Source organism: Eretmochelys imbricata, chromosome 14 (assembly GCF_965152235.1).
Source record: "Eretmochelys imbricata isolate rEreImb1 chromosome 14, rEreImb1.hap1, whole genome shotgun sequence".
NCBI classification, from domain to species: domain Eukaryota; kingdom Metazoa; phylum Chordata; order Testudines; family Cheloniidae; genus Eretmochelys; species Eretmochelys imbricata.
The window spans coordinates 14,599,575-14,624,417 of record NC_135585.1 but is presented as its reverse complement, the minus strand read 5'-3'; the positions used below and the strand labels follow the sequence as shown (position 1 = coordinate 14,624,417).

The 24,843-nt window shown below is 48.3% G+C and overlaps 1 protein-coding gene across 1 annotated transcript; it reads right to left on the bottom strand.

The window, feature by feature from the left end:
• Nucleotides 1-435: 435 nt before the first annotated feature.
• CDR2L (cerebellar degeneration related protein 2 like) lies at nucleotides 436-24,368 on the bottom strand. The gene is made up of 5 exons (XM_077833944.1): nucleotides 24,280-24,368; nucleotides 6,650-6,762; nucleotides 5,553-5,701; nucleotides 4,475-4,639; nucleotides 436-1,321 (listed from the first exon to the last, which is right to left on the bottom strand). The coding sequence occupies exons 1-5, from the start codon at nucleotides 24,356-24,358 to the stop codon at nucleotides 436-438; spliced, it is 1,392 nt and encodes a 463-aa protein (XP_077690070.1). The 5' UTR covers nucleotides 24,359-24,368.
• Nucleotides 24,369-24,843: the final 475 nt, after the last annotated feature.

Here is a 24,843-nt window from a genome sequence, read left to right as displayed (position 1 = left end):
GCACCCATGCCATTCCAGGACGCTGCAGGAGATCCAAGCTTTTGCCTGCAGATAATCAAACACAGTAGCTGGAGGAGAAGCTGAAAGGGTGGGTAGTTGTTAGTTTCCGGTGTTTGTGATTTCTGGCTGCTGTAGCAACACATGCAGGAATTCATTGTAAAGTTTCTGAAACAATCTAGAACTACAATATACAGCTTTTCCAGCAGGTTCAGAAACCCTGGCAGCTGGGTTCGCTTGGAGCACTAACTTTAAAAAGTGACTTGAGTCTCCATGGCACTTTCTTGCCTTTGAGCCACGTAGGCCCCCTTCCTATATAAGAAAACAAAGTGAGAGGCCTCAAGGCAGCAGGGCTGCTCAATATTTCCTGGAGCAAAAGAGAAGAGCTGGTTGTTGAGGTTGCATGTGGGAGCAAAAGAAACACCGTGGCAGTGGGATTCATTTGCTAGACTTGTTTTTCACCTTGGTGGCGTTGATGTCGGCTTTCGTCTTCTGGATGCGTGAGAAGATCTCCTTGAAAAGGGCCTTGTACTCTGGCTGACTCTGTTCCAGCCGCTTGTCCACAGCCTCCACGTGTTTGCTAAGGCTCTTCTCTATTGTCTTCCGCTCTTCCAGCTCGTGACCCTCTCCCCGGAAGTCCCTGAAGGAGCTGTCACGAGAGATGGGGCGGGAGGTCTGGACTCCGGTGTGGCGCACGCTGTCCTTGTGCTGCCGGCACTTGCTGAGGAGCTCTTCGTACTTCTCCAGCAGGGCGTGGTACTGCTCGTCCACCTCCCTCAGGATTGACATGCCCCGCTTACGCACGTTGTTGGCATGCAGTGTGTAGTTGCCTTCATGCCGGCTCACGGCGTCCTTGGCCACAATGGCATTGAGGGCAGTGTCGCTGCAGCTTTTCCGGACAGGGTGATTTGGGGAAGCTGTCATGGATGCACTGTGAGTTTTACTCCCATCTTCCTCTGAGAGGTCAATGTAATCTGCTTCGGGGGCATTGTTTAATGGCTCCAGAAGGGCTTCAGACAGGTTGTCCTCTCTGCTAAGAAGATACTTCTTGACTTGTTTCATCTGCTGTAGCTCCAGGAGCTCGGCCTCCAACTCCTTGATGCGCAGTTTGCAGCTCTCCATCTCGCACACCCGTTGCTCGAGATCTGAGTACTCCTGGATGACGGCAGTGTATTCGCGCTCCACTCTTTCCTTCCGCTGCTTCTCCTGGTTGACTTGGGACCTAAGGGAAGTCACCATGGCCTGGAGACGCTCATTCTCCCTCTCCATAGGGTTTTGGTTGAGCTCCATTGAAGAGCTGTGGACCTGGAACGCATCTTCATATCTGTGGCAAAGGGAGACTGTAGTGAGTTATTGACAAAATAATGGTCCCTTAAAGATACTGGAGCCAAATTCTGCTCTCAGTTAAACCAGTAATTTCACTGAAGTCCATGGAGGAGCTACCCTGGATACACACTGGCATAACAGAGCGAGATTTGGCTTGTGGGTGCTTTGTTGTTGTTTGTATTACTGTTATGCCTAGAGGCCACAATCAAGATTTGGGGCTCCACTGTGCCAGGTACTGTACATGCACATGAAAGCCAGTCCCTGCCCCAGAGAGTTTACAATCTAATTATACGAGAGACAAAAGAGCAGGAGGGGAGAAACACAAAAAGGAAGTGACTTGCGCAAGGTGACATACAGGTCAGTAGTAGAGATGGGAACAGGACTTCTGAGTCCCACTCCAGTGCCCTACCCAGGCTGCTTTATTCTTTCCCTTCACATGGAAACCTGTATCATGGATTCAGCAGCTGGCAGCTTCTCCCTTATCACTGTTACTTTGCAAAGGATCTGGGTTTTATACAGATCTGGCGAAATGCTACCTGACCAAGAGCACTGGAGATGGAACTTGTCTCCCTGTATACAGACTCGGTATAGCTCAGTCAGTGGCCCTGTTAGCTTCCCCATTCTGCACCTGCTATGTGCCCCCACTCTGTCCTGGAGAACTATCGGTAGAGATGAGAGGACTGTTCACCCTCCATGACCCATATTTGGTCACTGGTCCCTTTGCTAAGATTGCTGACAGGATTGCCAGTTGGGGCTGCACTTTTGTGACTTGGATGCTTGGACCTTGTCTACATGAGAGTCATACCAATTTAACTTAAGCTGGCTTTGTGACTGATTCCGATTCCTGCGCTGGTTAAACGAAACCACTCCGTTAGTTTAAACCAGTGCACCTTTTCTCATGCAGATAAGGCCTTCACTTTTGGCAACATGAGTGACAGCCGCCAAATTAATTTTCCACAAGCCCCCTCACAGCCATTTCATAGTAATATCTTCAAGGCACTACCAACTTGGGCTGAAAATACAGGGCTTGAGATTTTTCCCGCCTGGGCTGGTAGAGATTCATTGCATCAACTTTCTGTCCTGGAGAAGGAAGGGGACATGAGCCAAATGCTAGTCACTTTGCTTCTGGAGTATTTGCCTACCTCCCACTCTCCGGCAGTGATTGAACAACACTGGCCTAGTCAGCAGGGAAGGGTCTTAGTCCGTTCCCACCCCTTCTGTTTGAAAGGAAGGCAAAGCACTGATGGCACCTAGGATTGGAGGGAGAGGAGGAATTGGCAATAAAGGGAATAAAGTATACACAAGGTTAGTGCACTAGGAACCTGCTACCCATCTCCCCTTCCCCCGTGCCAAAGGCTAACATTGTAAGCTGCTGCTGTGGAATCTGTGCTCATCTGGCATTTGGCTTTGCCCACCAATTTGAGGCTGAAAGCCACCAGTAATGTTTGGTGCCCCGCACAGGAGTGAAGTGCAGTGGTTCCAATGTTAGTAGGAATCTCTGTTCGTTACGCATGATACACTGACTTGCAGTGCCTGTTGCTTTCCTGGGCTAAGGTATCTTTTACTTAATGCAATAATAAAGAATGTTTTCAAAGCCAAAAAAAAAAGGGAGGACAAAAGTGGGAGAACCCACCCTGAAGAACTGTGTTTCTGAAAACAACAAAGTAGTAAAATTGTGGAATGTGTGTTGCAGCCTCTGAGCTTCACCCCTCCCTGAAAAACAAACAAACAAAACTTGATTGTGCTGTTCTGTGTCCAGGAAGTGCCAGCTCTCCAGAAAGAGTAGGAGGAGGTTTATAAAATGAGGGTAATGGAAAAAGCCTCTTGCTGGAGTAACCCCTCTTTCAGTGCCTCTGTGGCATGGAAACCACATGAAATATTCTCCCCCATTGCGGTCAGGAAATCTGTTTTTCTTCTCCACCCCAATAAACACCCGAGTTAGAACAGATTGGAAAGGATAAAATACCATCCCTTCCCCTCTAGGCCTTGGATGGTGATGGGGGGGTATTGAACAGATTTCCTAATTACTGTAGGTCAGAGTGACCTGCAAAACCCAAATGCAAATTTAAAAGCCAAACTGTGCAGTGAGGCAATGTTGGTAAAGCATGACAGGGGCATGGTGGGAAAACAACCACATAGATATTGAGTAGACTTTGCCTGGAGGTAGATTATGCCCTTGTAACATCCCCTTCATTGCTCCAGTAGAAGGCCGTGCATTTGTATCCCCTGGCAGTGCAATACTTTCCTATAGGATAGCAGGTTTATTGATTCTCTATTTAGAGAAGTTTCCATCATGTAGGAAGCTGAGCAAGAAATGTCCCTAGGAGGTCAATGAATTAATACTGTGGCTGGATTTTAGACAGGGTGGGATGAACAATAACATATGTGTTTGTACAGCACCCAGCACAATAGGGGCCTGGTTCATTACTTGGGCTCCTGGGTGCTACTACAATACAAATAAATAGCAGTAATATGCGTGCAAAAAACATGGCTGCTCTACTATAGCTGTGGCAGCAGGAGAGGATGCAGGATTTCACACACCTCTACGTCATCTGTCTGGGTGCAGTTGATAGGGAGGTGCTGGCTATGCTAGCTGCCCCACTAGGAGCCTGTCAGGGGTGAGGCCTCACCCTCCTACACACTAGACAGTGGTGGGAGAATCACAGTGGGGGAATACAGGCTACAGCTTTTTAGATGTAGATGCAGCCCTGGTAGGGCATCAGCAAATATATGACCAGGAAGGAACCCTACCAACTACAGAACTGTACAACTGTGCGCATTAGCTGGGGTGGGGCTCACCTTTTTCTCAAGCATCACGTATTGGGCTCCCTTGCAGAGGTGAGATGCTAAACTGATGGTAAATGGCAAATCCTGTGTTAATATTGCTCCTCTTTTTGAGTCACACCCACAGTGTTCCCTGACTTGTGCTACTCTAATGGACTGGGGTAGGTAGGAATGAAACCCGCCTCCATCTCGTGCTGCTGGTTTTCCCCTTCCCCTCTCAGCAGAAATGCCAGTTTTAATGGGAAACGCTTTCCACATACAATCCAGGGTAATTAAGGCAAAGGCGTATTTGCTGATTCCCAGGACCTTGATGATATTCCCATAGTCTCCGCACCTGCCTTTCCCTCTCCTTGCTTCATGGTGATACCTGGGGCTCAAGCACAGCTCCTTGAGGCAGGGGAAGGTATGAATGGTTCGGCGCCTCTCCCTTTTCTCCCGCCGTATGCGCAGCTGCTCTAAGCTCCGCAGCTCCTCCACCTGTTTCTGCAGCTCCTCCACTTGGTTCTGAAGCCCCTCGATGGTCTCCGTCAGGCTGCCAGGGTCAGAGAGAAATAGAGGTGAGGTGAGGCAACAAGGAAGTTTAGGCGCCCATCTGCCGAAGGTCTTGTTTAACAATCTCCTCCCACAGTAGGGGAAGAGTGCACTCCTTTGAGGGCAGACCCTGCATTCTTTGTGTACACCAAAGTCCTAGACAGGGGAAATTTTGGGTGCACTTCTAACTGTGATGAATTCTGCCTGACTGTTTTCACTCTTGATTTAGATGAGGGGTGCATATGTGTAGAGGAGGAGGAGGCAGAGGAGTGCAATAATTGGGGATTCTATTCTTGAATCAATTGGCTAGAACAATAACCTCCTGGGAATTTGCTCAATCCTAGAATATCTCAGCATTTAAAAGATTAAAGTAGGATGAAAGCGAGTTTATTCCTTCTTCTCTTTCTCCCAAAGAAATAAAATGCAGAGACTGGCCGGGGTGTTTCTACACCAGTTGTGAATGCAGTTTGTAAAACAGTATGTAGATCTGTGACACTAAAGCTTTCTGCTCGTATAGCCATTTTAAAAAGATATTGTGTTGTACAAGTGTAACAATCTGGTGCTCACAAGGACTCACCTTGGTCAGGGTCTCCTTTTAGAAGGGAAAATGTTATTGATAAACTGGTGTTAGCTGGCAGGAAATATCCTAGTCTGGGCTGCTCTAGAGGTGAAACTAGTATCCTTGTACTGACTGGTGGGCATTATTCTCCTCTAGAGCTTCTTGACATGCCTCTGATCCTGTAGTTCAGGGAATGGGGGAACTCCAGGTGTTTTCCGAACAGACTCATCTGTTCTTGTTCAGGACTGCCAGTCATCTGCCCTACAAGGCAAAGCACCTTACCACACCCTGGTCCCTTGGCTATCAATCAGATCGCTGACCCAAGGAATCCAGCACAAGCAATGGGGAGCATTACCATTGTATCTTCTGCTGGGATGTCTTGCTCTCCAGCACAAGCTTCTGATTAGCCAGCTCCAGGTCCCGTGCTGTGAGATCCAGCTGCTCATAGACCTTAGCATGCTGTTCGTTCATCTGGCGCAACATCTCCAGCTGTTTCGTCAGGTACTGCAAAAAATTCAGAAGTCCATTAAATGTGAGGCGATCCAAGACCTGTGCTTGTGCACAGAGTCCATCCCTGAACCAACTCCCTTTTCACTTTGTCATCAAGGGGACTTGATCCTGCAAGGTACTGAGATCCCTCACTGTCCACTGACTTCCAGGGAAGTTCAGGTTTTTGGTTCATCTGCCTAAAGGAACCACGTTACCCTCACTCTAACCCTGTCTCCCAAACGCTATTCTCTGAGTGTCTGCAATGTCCTCTGCTGGCCAAAGAACAGGGATGTGCTGCCAACCATTTAGAAAGAGGCTGCTATTAAAATGCTTCCTCTCTGCCTGTGGGGTGGGGTGAGGGACTGTGGAATCTATTCATTTATTTTCCCACAACGTGAGATTTGCAGCAATTGCATTGTTTGCTCTTGTGTGTCCTCTCCCTTTTCCCTGCCCTGCATCCGTCTTGTCTTTGTGGAAGGGACAGTCTCTTATTCTGCATGAGTGCAGCGCCTAGCACGGTGGGGCTCCATGCTCAGTTGGCTACTAAACACGGTCACTAATAACTGGAATCAGGCAGGGAAGCACTGGAATGATCGCACCCTTTCTTCTGTTCTGAACAGAAGTTGGTTTGGGGTCTGGTTTAGGAACAGAATAAGGCTGAACATGACCTAAATCCAACCAAAACAGAGGCTCCCAATTGGGGGGGCAGAGGGACCCTCCGAGTGTGGAGCCCAGACTGGCTGATCTGCTCTATTAGGACTTAATCCACCACTGGTTCAATCCCTTCCATATGTGGCTTTAACTCCCCTCCCCCTCAGCACATCCCTCCACTCTCTTAACAGCCTAGCAGCTCCCATTGGCGACAGTGAGGCTGCTAAAATGTCCCCTGCTTTCTCACAGCTGAGCCCCTCAGATGTGGCAGCAGCAGTAGGGAGTTATCCTGGGCTTCGGCAGCATCTGTACCTCTATCTCCTGCACTTGCTCCTCATTGGTTGCATACATCTGTTGCAGTGAATCCTCCAGCTCCTTGTTACGCTCCAGCAATGTCTTTCCCAGTTCGGCTGCCAAGTGCAGGTCTGAAAAGTAAAAGGGACAAATTGCTGAGACTGGGGCTCCCTGGAACCATGGCATATCAGGGCTGGAAGGGACCTCAGGAGGTCATCTAGTCCAACCCCCTGCTCAAAGTAGGACCAATCCCCAATTTTTGCCCCAGATCCCTAAATGGCCCCCTCAAGGATTGAATTCACAACCCTGGGTTTAGCAGACCAATGCTCAAACCACTGGGCATCGGAGGCTGCAGTGTGGAATGGCTGCCTGGAGGGCAAATTGGCATTTGGCCATTGAACTGGTTCCCAAGTTCTTCATCCTCTAGGCATGCAATTCAGACACTTGGCTAGCTCCTGAATCTGCCTGTCTTTCCAGGCGAGCCTTTCTCACCTAGTCACTGGGAGAGCAGCAGGGGTAGCTGTCCCAATTATCCCTCCCGACCCTGGCGGGATGCAGAGGGGACAGTGCTGGCACTGATTGAATCCCACCCTCTCTGGCTTGCTGTCACTGCACTTTAATGAGCAGCCCCTCTGGGTGATCACTGCTGGAGTCTGTTACCGTGGTAGGACGGAGAGACCAGAGCCCCTCTTGCTCTCCCCCCCACACTCTTAGGCCTCAGCTTTCACAATGGAATTAGCGAGTTCTTGTTCCAAATGCCTTCCCTGTGATTAGCTCTTATGGAACTGCACCCAGCTTCCACGGGATTTAGATGTGCTGGCGAGGCTGCGTCTAATATGGTACAATCAGGGCAGTGAGTTTTCTCACTGGCATCTGCTGAGTTCCCCAAATAGGGCTGGTAACTCTGCACATGCTCACTGTTCTTCCCCCTGCCCCCGCAGCCTCCCCGTGGTAAATAAAAACAAGCCCTTTGCCTTTCAGCCTGGTAACACAGTGTTGCCAACTCTCACAATATTTCTGTGAGTCTCACAATAATTGGTGTTTTTTCTTAAAGCCCCAGCTCCTGGAGTCACGTGATTATGCGAGACTTTCAGCTTTAAAAAAAAAAAGTGAATTGCTAACCCTCATGGTTGAAGAGAAAACCTTGAAAATGTAGACCCGACAGGCTACAACACCCACTCTGGCCCCTAAATAACCAAATGTAGGATGAATTTCAGGATAGCTATGCTGTAGCCTAAAGCATTTGCAGCTTCTTCCAGAGGTTAATTTGACTTGGCAGTTGATTAGGAGGCAGCGATATTTAATTGTTAGAGCAGGGGACGAAGGTCTGGTCCACACTATGTGGTTAGGTGAATGTAAGCTGCCATGCGTTGCAGAACTGTCTTCACTTACATTTGGCTCCCATCGACGTAAGTACCTCTCTACGCCAATTTAGTAATGCCCACCTCCCTGAGCGGCGTAGAGTCACGGTCAACATAATTAAGTCGACGCAGTGTCTGCGTAGATACTGCGTTGCTTAAGTTCACTGTTGCTGGCTTTCAGAAGCCATCCCACAATGCTCCACGCTGACAATACAATCGATACTAGTGTTCCTGGTGAGGGACGCGCACCGCCAACACAAGGAGCCAAGCGTGCGCATACGTAAGCGATTTAATAACTGCAGTGACTGTGTGCCAACGTAAGTTAGGTCGACATAATTTTGTAGTGAAGACATGGCCTGGGAGTCAGGACTCCTGGGTTGCATTTCCACCCCTGCCACTGACTTGCCATATGACTTAGGGAAAGTCACTTAACCTCTCAGATTCCCGCTCTGCAAAGTGGGGATTATATCTACCACTTGTTAGGGGATCTTCAGAGGAATGATGCTTCACTGATGGTGCAAGGTATTTTTTTATTATTACTAATCAGTTCTTGCAGTTTCTGATTTTACCTGTAGACATAATGGAGCTTATGTGGGAAGAGTATTTGTGTGCATGTGGCGAATGGCGATGCACCTTGGCTGGTTGTGCTGGGAGACCTCAAATTATAGATAGGGCTAGCTCTCTGGATCTTGTCCTGTACTGGTTGGCTGGCAGTTGCATCCTTTTCCTTGAGAATCTGCTCTCCAGCCATGGACTGTACTGTGGGGGTTAGTCTGAGATCTGACCTTTTAACGATTATCCGAGTGACCGGGTCTGAGGGCTGCAATCATTGGAATGAATGTAATCAATATATCGGCACAACTACTGGTACATAGACGACCTTCACCTTCCTTTAGCCACGGAACAGCTCCCAATTTCCAAAGTGCTCTCAGGGGACTGAGCGCCTGACAGAGACGGGGGAATGGTATGTTAGACTCCAGCTGGGCTGGAGAGAATTGCTTCTCCTTCAGCTGCTTGGTTTGTGGTTAACCGCATTTTCCATTGACAATCCCCCATCCCTCGCCAGATCATCTATTTTTGCCAATCATAGACATGTCGCAAATCTCCTCCTGTCCAGCCTGATCTGGTTGGCAAGGAAGGCACCCCCAGCACAGAGAAACCTTGAGAGAGGAGTCCACGCTGCGCTCCAGGCAATGAGGCAAGAGACTCCCGCTCTGTGCGGGATTACATCAGCTCTTTCCCACCATATGGCATCCAATTTAATCAGCTGGGGTTGAGTTAAATGGATTAGGCCTCACAGGATCCTGCATCATAATTTAAAGGCCCCTGTCAGCAATAATTGAACTAGAAAACAGGCGGTGTCTGGGGAGATGTATAAAGAGATTCTACAGCTCAGAGGTGGAAAACTGTCCCCTCCCCCCATTTTTTTGGTTTTGTTTTTAAAGAGAATGGGTAAGGGGCCAAGAGACACAAGGCAGGAAAGAGGAGGATCATCTTCCCTGGTACTTGTAACCTGACTCAACTCTATAGTCCTCCGCTCATCCAGGGACCATACACACACCCACCAGCCGCAGTGCCACTGACCATATTGCCTCGTCTCTAGTTCTTCTCACATCTGGGTCTTCTCTCATCCACTTCAGCTGGTCTCTTGTTTGGCTCTTCCCTCCCTCTAAGATCTATTGTTGGCACATGGATGTGCATGGGCAGGCGGGGAGCTGGAGGCAGCTCCCTAATATCTTCCTTCACACAGGTCCCAGCTGGACCTATGGCCAAGCTTGTCTCCTGCTCAGCAGGACTCAGATGCCCCATTCCCTTTTTCTTAGCTAGTGAGACCTTGGAAACTAGCTGCCTGTTGTATTTTTGTCCACAGATCATTCAGGGGATGGTTGGTGTTACACAAGGATTTAGTAGAACAGTTGTGTACATCTCCTTGATTTAGCTGTTATACTGAAACCTACCTCCACTCCCCTTCTCCACACAGCGTGCGAGAACTCACCCCTTCAGCAAGTGTGAAATTATGGTGCAACAATCCAGATACAAACTAAGGCTATGTCTACACTACAAAGATAAGTCGACTTACAGCCACCACATTAATTACTGCTATGGCCGATGTCCATGTTACCCTCCTTCTGTTGGAGGTGCACATCCTCACCAGGAGCGCCTCCATCGACTGAAGAGGGGCAGTGTGGGCTGAGAGCCAGGGCTCTCAGCTCCGTGCAGCTCCCCACCAGGACCCCAGCTGCCCCCCAGGCTTCTCACCTCCACGTTCCCAGCCAGGAGTAGAGGGGAAGCGGCCCGGGGCTTCTTGCCTTCGGAGGAGAGATCTGCATCAGGAGTCCAGTCAGCTGCTGTGCTTCCAGCAGAGAGTCAGGACCCCAAGGGCAGCAGGGCTCTGACTGGGAAGCCCGAGCGGCAGCCTAAGCCTGGAGCCTGGGTGGCAGCCCGCCTTGAAGCAGAGACCAGGTATCCGCTTTCTTGTCAGTTTCACGGCTCCAGCCAACAGCCGATGCGAAGAACTCACCCTAAGTACACCAACATAAGCCCTGCGCGGCTCATTGAGGTGCTTTTATGATGTCGACAGAGCAGGGGAGTTACATCGGCGGGAGGAGCATTTCAGACAAGACTGACTTTGGTTGACAAACCGGTGAAGTGTAGACCAAGCGTAAGGCTCTCTTGCCGCTCGCCGTCGGTAGTGGGCTCTGACATGGCCACTGCAGTTCATGCAGCACAGCTTCATTCTTCAGGGCCTCCTTTGGCCCCTACCAGAGAATTAGGTGATACAGCTACAGAGTTAAATAGGCATTAGTAGCCGAGGCTATTCTACAGATATAAGAGCCCTGGGAGGGAAGGTGTACTTTGCTCTGGGGTTGGGAGATGCAGGAAGGTTATTGCAGATGCCGAGAGCTGCAGAGGAGAAAGCTCTGGCATTAACAATGATCAGGTTGTGTGGAGTGGCAGAGAGAAGGCCAGGGCTTGATGAGTGGAGGGACTGGGCAAGGGAGAAGGGCTCTGATTCTGAGGGGCTGCTAAGCTGAACTCAGGGCAGGAAACAGAGGTAGCTCACTGCTGCCTTTTTAGTCTGCACCCCCTTGGATTCAGGAGGCAGCCGGGGGAATGTTCCAGTCTCCAGGATAAGTTAAAACTACTCCAAGGCTATTGCAGCAGCCCAGGACAGATCTGGCCAAATGCTTAGGGTACCCCTACCCTGGGATCTGAAAGAGAGGGCAGTGTAGAGGTATTCTGCTGGCCTTACGCCTCATGGGGAAAACCCCCTGTGAGCCTCCTGCAGGCAATGGGAGTCTTTCCACTGACTTCAATGGGTGGTGGATCAGACTGTATGTCCGGGGCATTCCCAGGTGGCTCTTTCTGACAGGTATCCTGGCATAGCCAAAGACGCATGCATCGCCGGCATATAAGGGTTACCATGAAATAGAATTGAGCATCTCTTGGCTACTGTGCTTTACATTAGGTGCTGCACCAGCCTGCATACGGCAACCACCAATAGAAAGGGCACAAGGGTGACTTAATGTCACTGTAGCCCCCCACCCTCTGGGCCGAGTCTGTGGAACACGGACTCTGGTGCAGAGGCCAACCCCGAGGGGTATTTTCCTTCACCATCTGACAAGACATTGGTTTGTTTGGGGGATTTGGGGTCTGATGTTGCGTAGAGATGTTTTGCCTACTCCTTGCTGCTAGAATTGTGATCCTTTAACTGTGCCGGGTTCCTTATTAATATGGCCTTATGCAGGAGGATATGATCGTGTCATACAGAGCAGGTAGTTCTGATATTTTTTTTTTCCTCTTTTTACATTTAGATAATTGAGCTATGTAGGCTACAAAAAGCAACCCCTGCATAATAAGTTCCTGATTTTTCAAAGGGGCTAGTCACCTGCAATTCTAATGGAAGCCAAAGGGAGGAGCCGGTGCTTGACAGCTTTAACTCCCCTCCCCATCCCCCCACCCCCAGCCCCAAACCCCCTCACTGCTTGTTGTAATGAGCCAGATTCATCCATCATGGAATTATGCTGAAGTCTAGCCATTTACAACAGGGACCAAAGGCCCAGATCCTCAGCTGGTGTAAACTGGTGTCGCTTCACTGATTTAAGGGCACTCATTGGTCTCCAGGTGGAGTGTAAGGCCCTATGACCTGGTATCGGCTTTCTCTCTGTGCCATGTGGCCACAGCTACAGTCAGCTAGGGCACTTGAGTTGGATCCTCTGGCTATAAGAGAGAGGGAACATCTGGCAGGGAGGGCTCTGGGACTCCGGAATTTGCTCCCCACCTTGGTCTGAAATAGGCCAAAGTTGGTGATTTTTTTCCAGGCCCGCAGCAAAAGGCACCTGCTTGAGAATGTCTCTGGAGAAGGCTGAGGGTCTGCAACCTAGTTGCTGAAGGTGGTAGTTGGCACAGATGATTTGAATGCTGATGAGATTGAATTTAATTGTATTTACTGTATAATTAACAATGTTAGGGCCCCAAGAGCCTTGGATAAGTGTCTTTATAATTTTAAATCTAATTAAGTAGAACTACCCTGATTTACAGCAGCTGGGGATCTGCCCCAATATGTTAGTGGGGGGTTGTACATTCTGGGCCTATTGCAGTGGGGATCCACTCCAGTGAGGCTTTGCATATTGTATTATCATGGTTGCTGCTCCACCACAGGTGATGCAGTGAGTCTGTACGTGAAGAGCTTAGAGCTCCCAAGAAACCTTAACAATGGAACTCGCCAGTGTACAGAGAGAACAGGCTCCAGCTGACAGCAACCTGCAAGACGCTGACTAATCTGCAGTGTGGGTAGTAGGGTGGATAAAGCTCTTGTAGGGGAGGGTGATTCAGGTGTGCTCGCCCTGGGGAATCGCTTCTTAAATAGGTGTAATGAGCGGTGCAGTCTGGCACAGTTCAAAGCCAAAATAACTGAGGCAGGGATGGCAGGGACAGGTGGAGTAGTGCCAGGAGAAGGGCATGGCTTGAGGATGTTCTGTTCCATGGCAGGTTTTGAGATTTGGTTTAGTTTTGCATTGGAATGACACCAAAACACTTGGTGTCTGCAAAAATTTCTGGGTTTTTGGGTTTTTTTGGATCAAACCCAAAGCTTTTTGATTTGGGAAGGGGTGTGTGTGTGTGTGTGTCCGTGTGCGTGTCCTGGGTGTATCAGATCCAGGATGAAGTCCTTTCTCTGCCTGATTTAGAGCAGAGTTTTTCATCCCAGATCACCGTAACTACCAGGCTGCAGGCATGCACACACAGTCTTCCTCCTCCCCCCACCAACAAAAACCTCATAGGAACTGATAAGTCTCTGCAAAATGGAAGTGTTCTGACCAGCTCTAGTCATTAAATCCACCAGAGGCAGAGCCAACTCCCCCTGATTTCCTTCCTTCATCTCAAATGGGTTATAATGATCATGAACTACCCTGATGAATATGGATGTCATTGCTGATCTAATGAGATTTGCTGGGACTTTTTCTTGCTTTTGTCATTCCTTTTCTTTGTCCTTTCTTGACCTCACTTCCTTCACTCCCTCATACCCTGTTGTGTAGCCTCTGGGTTGGATTCTGCTATCCCCCAGCCCAATGGCAGAGGCTGCTGGCAGTGGAAAATCCACAGAGGGAGAGGTGGTGCTGGTGCATTCCTGCTGCAGCCTCCCCTTCGCCAGGAGTGGGAGCCAGTGCAGCTCACAAAATGAGCAGCTGGCTGGGGTTGGAGCATGGCTTGGGCAGCTGGGACATGTGCTGAATCAGGGGCCTGAACATAAGAATGGCCATGCTGGGCCAGACCAATGGTCCATCTAGCCCAATATCCTGTCTTCCGACAGTGGCCAATGCCAGGTGCTTCAGAGCCTGTGTGTGACAGGCTACTATGGAGCCTCAGCCACAAACTAAGGCCTGGTCTACATCTAAAACTTGGGTTGTCCTAGCTCCTTCGCTCAGGGCTGTGAACAATTCACCACCCTGAGAGACATCGTTAAGCCGGCCTATGCCCCCCCGGGTGGATTTACAACAGCAATGGGAAAACCCCTTCTGTCGCTCAGTCTATGCTGCGAGGGCATAGCTGCTGCTCTAGGTCTTGTAGTACAGACAGACCCTAAGCTGCCATCATCCACCGAGTGGAAAACCCCAACCTACCCTCCCAGGGCACAGGGGCAGGGCTGGCTCAGGGAAGTATAATTTGCATCTCGCTGTGGCCGCTTGAGTAAATCTGCCCTCTCCAATTTTTCCAGCATCTGTTGCTCACTCTCTTGCAATCTAACCCACCTTCTTTATATTCCTTCCCTCTTCCCCATCTCTCTCCTTTTGCTAATGGATCAGAGAAATAGCTTCTTTTGTCCCTCCATTAGCTTCTCTTCTACCTATTCCCTCCATTTACTCTCTACCCCATGGAGAAATTCCCCTCTGAATGGTCACAGATGTAGACTTTCCCGGCAGGGGTCACTTTGGAACTAACCTATCACAGGAATTTTCTCTCTCTTTTTGTGAGTGCCTGTGTGGACACACGTATATAAACCCAGTGGGCCTAATCCTGCTCCCGCAGAAGGCACCCTGTGTTTTGCCACTGATTCCAATGGGAGCAGTGTCTTTCTGTGCCATTCTCCACCTCTTGTCTAAACATCTACTTTGTCACAGCCTCTCGCCTGTGTTTGTCTTTTAGGCACAGTGGTTTCAAAGTGGCTCAGTGATTGGTCACTTTGACTCTTCGTTATCGGGCCCCTATTATAAACGTTTCATAAAGAAATAAAACCCTCAGCTGCCCAGGAGATAAGAGGGTGCTGAAACTTTCCTGTGCAGTGTCCTCCAGGCAGCTCTACAGTGAAAGGAGAAGAAGCTTCCCTAGCCAGAACAGCTGATGAGATTTCCTGCCCATTGACAAATTCTTCAGGGAGAAACACCTCCGTGTAAACTGCTAAGGGTCTGCGTCAGAGGTGGCCTGGCCTGGAGCACCTTCCTGTGGCAAGCTGCCATGTGACAAGTGCACCTGCCTAGGTGTCCCCAGAAATAATCCAACAGTCTTTCTTAGGGCAAATGGCCCCTGTGCATATAAATCATAACAAAATCCCCACAACCACAGTCCGGTATTCCCCAGCATCAAATACAGCCCTGTTGTCCCTCACCACACCGCTGCCCTCCAGGGCGAGCCGTGGCGCCTCTCACCGCCCCCCAGTACAGCCCCAACTCTGTCTGTCTTTTCCTGTCCCTAGACTAGCACAGCCTCCCTAGCCCTTCAAAGTGGAGCGCAGCCCTGCTCTTCCCAGTAGGAGCCCCCACAACCGCTTTTCTGGGAGCATCCTTTCCAGGGGAGTGTCCCTCACTCCCCCTGGCCCTCTCATCGTTCCTATGGGTCCAGCTGTCCGTCCCCGGAGATGACCGAGGGTTAGCACCTCTGCTGCTCCCCTGCCTTTTGCCCTCTCCAGCCCTGGCTCGTGGGCTTGCGGATGCCAGCCAAAAACCAGTTTATGTCTCACTCTGGGACTCCTACACTCCCCTGCTCTCAGGCAGCTCTCACCTGCCCTTCCTGACTGAACCAGTCTGCTCTGACTCCCTGACCTTCTGGCGCCCCCAAGTGCTGCCCCACCCTCTTAACTGGTCAAATGGAACCACCTGCTCTGGCACAGGGAGCTGGACTGGCTTCATTTACTGGGGCCAACCACCCGGTGACAGTCTGATTCTCCTCTCCCTTACATTGGTGTAAGTCAGGAAGCCAACGGAGTTGCACTGGTTTTAAAGGAGATTCATGCCCCTAATGTTGTACTCATGCCTCTGGCTGTCTATGCAAGTGTCTTGCACGTTCTTCCTTCCCTTCTACTTCGTATTACATTGATTTGATGTCTTTCAGTGCTTCCGGCTCTCCCGGGCCATCGCCACCAGCCCTATTGTCTTTGCCTTCCATTTAATCAGCAAGAGTTGGCTCCAAGCCTCTGAGCAGCATTCTTGCAGGAGGGGACAATGGATGCAGAGCAGTTAGTGGCTGGCCTCTTGATGAGTGACCACACTGATACCCACGCTATTCCAGCAGCAGTCCTTCGGATGTGGCAACCTTGGAAGCCACCTACCTAGCAGCACTTCTGCCTTCGATTGCCTCGTGTGCTCTGTCATGGGATGACAGTGTATAGAAAGAGTCACTTTCTTTTAGCACTGAACAAAGAACTTTAACAGAAGAATAAGGAAAACAGAATTATCCCTACTTTACCTTCTCTCTCTGCTATACCAGAAAGCATCTGCCTAGAATTTCCCTTAGTACCCCTCCTGCCTGGCTTCTTGCTTTAGTTTTAAAGAAACAGTGCACACATCCTCACCACATTCTTGCCTGTCATTTATCTCCTTTGTTCTCTGTCTTTTGACAGCCACATATTCAATGTCTAGAAGTCCCATTAGTCCAAAGCTACAGTCAGTGGCCAGTAGAGGAAAAGATAATACAGGGGGTATAAGGCCAGAATCTCTCCCTCCTTTGCCTGGGCTTGAGGGTCCCTTACCCACAGTTGAATCTATACCTCCCAACTCAGGCCATGCACAATCCTTCTAGCATAAATTGTTTCAGGGGTAGCGAATAGGCTATAAAGCCATTTGCCTCTAGATCAATAGTTTTCAACCTTTTTTTTTATTTGTGGACCCCTAAACAATTTGAATGGAGGTGCATACCGCTCTGGAAATCTTAGACGTAGTCTGTAGACACCCCCTCATCCCACCGAGGTCTGCAGATCACAGGTTGAAAACCACTGTTCTGTGGTAACGACAACCTTTCGCAGACGCCTTAGACATAGTCTATGGCCTCCGACCACAGGTTGAAAACCACTGCTCTAGATTGTTAGTTCAAATACAGCCTAGCAATTAGTATCAGAAAGTCATTATAACTGGAGGCGATTGAGTGACCTACATGAAATGAATGAGGGATCTCAGTCCAGTTCTTGGTGGACAAGCTGTGATGAATTTGGAGCTGCCTGTAATAATGAATGAATTCTATATGTTTGTCGGACTGTTCTATGCAGTCTTGTTGTAGCTGTGTCAGTCCCAGGATATTGGGAGACAAGGTGGGGGAGGTCGTATCTTTTATTGGACCAACATCTGTTGTTGAGACAGACAAGCTTTTGAGCTACACAGATTGCTTCCTTGGGTCAAGTCTGATTGTTGTAAGAAGGGGTTGTAGTGTGAATACAAGGGGTTAATTCAAGAAGAGGTTGGCTGCACATATGCAGGAAGGAGGACAATGGCTTCAGATAGCCACCCATTTCCACGCCCCAGGGACAATGCTAGAGCCAGACACTTTGAAGTGTCACCTTTGATGCCCTGCTGAGTTCAATGGACCAGTTCATCAAGAGTGCAGGCAAGGGGTCCCTGCTTGTAACCACAGGGAGGATCCAAGTCCGGGAAAATTGGGACAAAGGACTGTTTAGGGGTAAAAAGTTCTCTATCAGGAAGGGGGTAGTTGCTGATGAGAAGTGGGTCTCAAACAGAAACCTGGGAAAAGTTAAGCCTGCCAAAGACTCCAGGTAAGAGAGCTGTGTGGAGATCTTTGGTTGCTTTAAAAATCCTTCTCCCTTATGTTGTGCCATGTTTCTACAGTTAAGATTAAACAATACTTTGTTTTGAGAATGCTGTTTTGGGTCTCTATTCACTGCTAGTCACAGCTCCCAAAGGGAAGAACCAGAGGCGCCCAAGTCCAGTCAGACATGTTGAGTAATCATGGTTGGTACATACGTTACTGTAGTTAAGCACCCAGTCTAGGAGCAGGAGGATCCTGGGATTTCACTCTGTGAGAGGTGAAAGTACAAGGCCAGAAACCTGAAGGGGTGCACTGAGACTACAGAAGGGGTCTGAAGTGCAGCTAGCCCTGCAACTCTGAGACAAGCATCCACATAAATAAAAATATTGTTGCCCCTTCTTCCAATATTTTTGTCTCTTGTGGTGGCAGATGTCTTGGTCTTGCTGTTTGGCTTCCCAGTCCTGGAACAGAGGTTGACACAAACAACATGCAGGGCAATACCTTCTTTCAGGAGTCTCTGCCCAACACCAGTGCCCAGGGAGCAGCTCTGCCTCAAGAACTGACTCTAACCAGAGCCCAAGGCATAGAGCAAATTCCTCTGCTGCTTGCACAAACTCTACCTCCAAGGACCACTACCTCTACATAGACCCTTGCATAACTTCAAGCTAACAACAACCAAGCATGTCTTCCCAGGACTGAACATTTGCTTGCATACTTAGAAAACGAACTTGGAAGATTATGTGTAACAGCACCACATGACACCTACAATAACAATATTGCCATAAATGGCAGAGAGAGGTCAGAGATGACTGAATGGGCCTGGAGACTGAACCCTCGCACACCTAGGACGAGGCACGTTAGCAGGGCTGTATAGGGGAAGCTTGCACTGTTAGTGGCCATCCTGTACCCTGCGGGTGAGATCCCTGACTGGTGCAAATCAATATAGCTTCACTGAAGTCAGTGGAAGAGTGCTGATTTATACCATTAGGGGAGCTGACCTATTGCGTAGATACACAGAGTAATTCAGTCTCTAGGGCTATCGTCCAGCACCTTTTACAAAAACTTTAAATTCACTTTAAAAAACAAAACAAAAAAACCCCCACACAACTGCACTAGGTGCAAAGATCAGAAATTTGAGGCCCTGAGCTCGTTCTCCTCCAGAACATTTTCCAGGCAATGGGGTGCACGGATGAAAGAGCAAATATAACACCAGCTTTGCAGCTAAGCCCAGCAGGTTGCTTGGGTTTGAGAAGAGACTGCACATTGCTACTGCACGTTGCCTTAAAGCCCTGGGTTGTAGAGTGTGTCTAAAGGGCAGCACAGCTCTATCAGAAAGATGCATTCCTTGCAGTCACAAAGCGGCATTAAGTCCCACTGGTCAGAAAGAAATGTATGCTTAGGGGCTTCCACAGGGAGACGGGGGAGCTTGCTTCCCCCTGCCCTTCTTCATTTAACACTCTGGTAGCAATGGAGGCTGGTGGCCTCTGAAAATGCGCGAGGGAAGTGTGCACAGCAGAACATGTTAAACAGAACTGTCCCATTATATGCAAAGGGTCTGATCACTGATGAGAACTCAGCACTTAGCAGGATTGAGCCCCCATCTTAACACTAATAATTTGTTAAATATTAATTAAATATTGTAATTAGAACTAGTTTTTCTGGGCTGGGTTGCCTTGTTTCTAACTTAGGGCCTGATCCCCCACCACCTCATGTGGAAAGTCAACCTGGAAGCTCCCATCGCCTTAGTGGGAGCAAGATTGGGCCTTTTCCCTTCTCGCTCTGAGTGGTTTCCCCCTCAGTCTGCTGGATAAAATCCATCTCCCTGTCACCAGCCAACTCTGGTACTGAGGAAAAGTATGAAGAACCGAAGTCATGTCCATGGGAGAATGGTGCATCAGACTGACTGGGCTGTTTCTAAATGGTCGGTTGCTCTTAGGCTCTGACTTTCCTAGACCCAGCAATAATGTGGCCTGCTATGGCTGGAATGTCCTTTAGCATTCATACAGCAAATCCTCCAGGCACAGCCTAGCCAAGGAGAAATACCTCTGGTCAGCTGGGCTGGAGACACAGAGAATTCATCTGGTTTTCCTCTCTTCTAATTCAACTGTCTCCCACATCTGGAAATATGAGCCTGAATTTTAACAGATGGTGTTGAAAGGAGCTTCTATGTGGGATTATGAAAGGAGATTCCTAAACAGATTCTATGTGGGATCCTCCTACTCCCAACTGTCCTGCTTTTTACAGCTGATTTGGGGATTTTTATACAGGGAACTTTTCAGATTCAGAGAATCTCAATTCTTCCCTAGCTGAGATGCAGAGCTAAATATGCTCCCTTTTCCACATCTTATCTGGCCATCCGGTCTGCTGTGCTGTGCTTGTTGTTTTAAGCATCTGATTTCCAAGTGGCTCAGCAATTAGTCACCGAAAACTTTCCATTACCCAAAGACACATTCAGTGTCACACTCATAAATAAATATAAAAGATCCTTGGTCCTTCCAACTGTGCAGCTTTGGAGGAAACCACCACTGTAATCCAGGAGGTCAGGCGATCATTGTGACTTCTCTCCAAAGCTGTGCAGCCAGGTTGTTGCATCAGGAGGGATGGAACTTGGGATGTTCTGTGCACCCCAGTGCAGTGATTAGTTCGTTCCTGGATGAACTGATTGGTAGTTGCAGCTTTATGGACCACCATGTTTTAATGTAGACTATGATAGAAAACTGGGGGTTGGGTCTCCTAGGCACACCAGGGGCTGTGGTTGTTAGTTAATGCAGACTCTAATCCTGCTACACATCCATGATGTTTTTGGGTCCATGGCAACACATAGGACCTGATCTTTAGAGGTGCTGAACACTTGTGACTCTGCACCTTCAACTCTGTAAGACAATGGGAGCTGTGAGTGCTCAGCACCTTGTGTAATTTTCATTCTGAGTATGTAATGTAATAAGCAATACAAATGCCCAGGGGAGGAATAAGGCAGGATACTTAGGCCTGGAGATCTCAGGGATGCTGAAGTTGCAAGGCCCAGATTCTGCATTGTAGTGAGGCTGCTTTGCACCACACTACCGGTGCAGAACGGCACAGTCTGCAAAACTGGCCATGGAAGGATCGCACCAATGTAGGGGAATGTAGAGTGGCAGAGATCTCGCTTAGTGGTTTCTATGCTACCCCCGTCCCTGCTGCCAGCATGAAGAGGTGTCTGAGGGAAAGGGATTATGACCAGGGCTTCCTTCAACTTCTCTCAAGCCCCGTGTTGCTGTGTTAGCCTCTTGAAACTGTTAGCAGCTGATGTAACTTGGAGCAGCTTCCAGGCTGTTCTGATTGACAGTAGGGGGATCTGGCCCAGGATCAGGGGAGTGCAAATGTCACCTTTGCAGCCTTCTTCCTGAACTGCACTGTGTGCTTTTTGGCTGTAGATCTAAGAAAATGACCAAGGAGTCCACTGAGGGGAGCTGCAGGACTCTGAGGACTAGGGAGAGGGATGACAGAGAGAAGGACTTATTTGGGAGATTTGTAGAAGGAAGATAAAGGAACTCTGGGAGAGGAGTAGAAAAAGCTGTTGGATTCGGTGTCCATTTAGTTTGAATCCAAGTGCAATTTACTTTAAATGCGTTCATTTGTTTGTTTTTAGTGCAAATGCTGTTTTAATGAATGGAAAAGGTGTCCCTTATTCTCTCCAGGTTGGGTTTTCTAATTCCAGCTCATCCTCGCTCCCTGGAGCTCTCTCAGCATGGGCATTCCATGGAGCATGAGGTCACTTTAACCACATCATCCTTTTCCAGCTGCTCGGGAGGGCTCATTGTCCCCTTTCTCCATGACTTTACTGTCAATACTTTACTGTTTTATTCCTTTCTTAAAGTCACAAGACACCTGCCCCAATAGGCCTTTCCCCAGGCCATGGAACATGATGCTGTAGCTAAACTGAGCTCAAACTGCATGTATCCTCCTATGGAATGTCGTTTGTGTTAAAACAATGTGGAAGGAAGCGTTGCTTGAATTGGTGAAGCACAACCCAGAAATCAGTAGCATTGTTTTAATTGTGTCAGAATAGCCTTTTTTGTTTGTTTTGTTGTTTTTTGTTTAAAAACCACAAAGGCATCTCCAGAGACAAATCATAGGCATGAAACAGTCCAATTAGATCCTCTGGTCCATCTCCTTGCTTGACTTTACAAGCTGTCAGATTTCAGGGCTGGAATTTGAATCTGCACCTCTAGGGGAGATGGTGACCTTAGTACAGCACCATAGACCATTCTGCAGTGAAATCAGCTAAATCATGCATCAGAACTGTTTTGTCTGTGTATGAACATACTACAAGCTCTTTAGGGGTAGAAACTGAATCTTCTTATATGTTAGCACCCCCATGGCGCCTGGTGGATAATTAGCAATTATGAGGGTGCTTCAGAAAGAAAATGATTGGGGTTTTATTTTCTCTTAAAAAATAGATGATTTCAGCAACATTTTTAAAGTGCTGAAGGCTCCATAGGGCATATTGGGAAAGAAGCAGGTGCTTAGAGCAGCGCTGGAGTTGTGATTTACGCTCCACACTTACCGGTACCCAAGTAGTTAATAAACATAAGCATCCTAGAGCTCCCAGTTAAGCTGCCCGTTGCTTAGCAAACAGTTTTGGGCATAAATGTAATAAATATTTGATGGCACTGCTAAATCATGATAAAGTCCCAGCAACCAATGGGTTCATCCAAACCTCCTCCACTCCCCTGGCACTAGTTTGCCTTTCGCCCTCCCATCCCTTGCCCAAATAAATGGTCTTGTAGAATATCCTTTTATCATCTCACTGTCTGCCACGCACTGCCTTTTCTCCATGACCCCTGGGCCGTTGGCATTTTGATCTTCTTAGTAATGCATAATGCCTAATAATCTCACTCTATCTTGAATTATTCCCCTTCCACTCTGCCACCTCCTAAGAACTAACAGCACCATGACCAGCACATTGTCATTGAAGATTTGACCATACATTATTAGGCTGTAACAAAAATGCTGTAATAGCAGTGTCCTTATTGAAGAGCTTTGTGCATCATACAGATTAATTACTGTTGTAATTACCCTGCAGTACCATTTCACTGATTTCAGTTAAAGGCTTCTCTGACTCCCCTTCAGAGTTAGCTTAGATATAAATATTTGTATATAGCCCCCACTTTCATAGAAGACCGCAAACCCTTCAAATGAACATTGTTTTCTTCCATCTCCTAAAAACTGAGGGCTGGATTCTGATCTCAGTTATGTGGGTGTAAATCTGGAGTCAGTGGAGTTACTCTGGATTACACCAGAGTGATGGAGATGTGAATCTGACCTGGTTTTAAGATTCTTTTAGTGTTGTAAATGTTTTACATTAGAAATGCTGACTCATGAAACAGACTAGTTACAAGGCTAAAATAAACAAGCCCCTCATTGTTCTAAGCTTCCTACACTAATTTTTGTTTTTTGGTGTGCATCTCTGTTCCATAGCAGGGCCTAGGTCCCTTAGGAGCTATGGGAAGAAGCCCCCAACTAAGTGAATCCTGGATATTCAAGAACTCATAGTGTTTATTTAGTTGACTAGTCTGGGCCACCCAGGTCCCAGTTTAGTTCAGGCATCATATCTTGTGAAACAGGTTCTGCTATGCAGCGATATTTCTCTTCCAGCAGCTGAGAAAGCGGAGTTGGAAACTGATTTGGAGGGCTCTGTCTTCATTAATTCCTCAGCCCCTGCCCTCCAGTTGAAGTTGTGAAAACTTTAGATCACAACACCATCTACTGTAGTTATGACTGACTAGCGATACACATGCAGCTGGACAACCGTATCAACTATTTATTTGCCGTTCACTGTTTAAAAACCTCAAATCTATGCATATAATACAAAACATTACACTGGTGACCTTATTTTAGTGTCATTGATTTTCATTGAGCATAGATAGTCGGTTAAGTTAATTCATGGGCCTTTGGTCTGAAATGGGAGAGCAGTTTTTCCAGTCATTTATTTACTGAAGTTTGACTCAAAATATGAAGATAAGCAAAAAACAACAACCACCAAACACACAAGGCCACTAACACCCCCCCCCCCACCCCCAGTCTTTAGGATGAAAACTATATGGAACAAATGCAAATGTCCAGACTGAATGAATACAGACTGTTGCTTTAAAACAAAACTTCACAAGTGAATAGTCAGAATTTTTTTTTAACTTGCTATTTCTCCTCTTCACCGGTTCTCTGCTGCCTTTGAGGCAGATGAGTAAAATCTTCAAAAGTGCCTACATGGCTAAGGAGCCTAAGTCCTATTGCATGTAGGGTCCTAAATCTTGCAGGAGCTTTTGGAAAATTTGCCATATGTCCTCAATTTGGGAAAAGTCATTTCTGATTTTTGTTTGAACTGCCTCTCCTGACTCTCTCTAATTTAATCTAATCTCTCTAAAGTTTAAACAGTCTGTCTAGGTTTTTTAACTTTCTGGCCTGGATTCTGCCCTTGCCAATTTGACACCGGTATAACTCCACTGAAGTGCATGGTGTTCCACCAGATTGATATCAGTGTAACAGAGCAGTATTTGACTCTCTCACTATACCCAGGGTTTGAACTTTACATTGGCTCTTCCCATGAACTATTAAATACCTGCGGTTACATTTAGATTTCCATCTGGTATCTGATAGGCACCAGAGTTGATGAGATTTCAAAATGAGGGTGGGTGGGTGGGTGGTGGGGAACAGACTGTTTTCCCCCTAGAAAGAGGATTTGCTCCCCGCTCATTATCCCCTCTGCAGCATGTCTGCACTCTGCACTTCCCAAAGGTTCCCCCCCTGGCTCGGCTATGGGTTCAAACCTTTTCTTACCCTGCTCCAGGTCTTGCTGATCGTACCAGGGCTCCTCTTCCTCACTTGGAAACTCCTCCATCCTGTCAGCGCTCAGCATTTAGCACCCGCAGCCCAGAAGGACACGCAGAATTAAAAACCAAACCCAAAAAAACAAAAACAAAAACGCCCCTACAGCCGTAAACCCACGAGAGGCTGGGAGCGTGAAGGGGCTACTGCTGCAGCGAGAGCAGGGGTGATTAAGGACTAACTGGGGGGTGGGGGGCGGGATACACTCCAGCGGATCGAAGCTCTGCTTGCGGAGGCGGGTAGGGACCGGGGGCCGGGCGGCAGGGCTGAGATTGGCCGGTATTGCCCGCTGATGCAGAGCTGGGACAATGCAGCTGTCCTGGGGACTGCTACAGCTGGTACCAGGCTCCAAACGCTCGCTCTGCTCTTGCATCACCCTCGCTGTCCGTCTCCATCATCCATCTGCCCTTGTAAGGGGGAGACACGCGGGGGGGAGGAAGGGGGGTTAAGACGTGGCAGGCGTCCCTTCCTTTCCCTCTGCTCCCAGTCCGACAGGCCGGAGGGGCGGTTTTGTAT

Coding starts and splice junctions, on each gene's coding strand:
- CDR2L (XM_077833944.1), bottom strand. CDS start 24,358: ATGCTGAGCGCTGACAGGATGGAGGAGTTTCCAAGTGAGGAAGAGGAG. Junction 5,702..6,649: donor AGCAAGTGCAGGAGATAGAG/GTACAGATGCTG, acceptor AATTTTTTGCAG/TACCTGACGAAACAGCTGGA. Junction 1,322..4,474: donor GAGCTGTGCTTGAGCCCCAG/GTATCACCATGA, acceptor CCTTTGCCACAG/ATATGAAGATGCGTTCCAGG.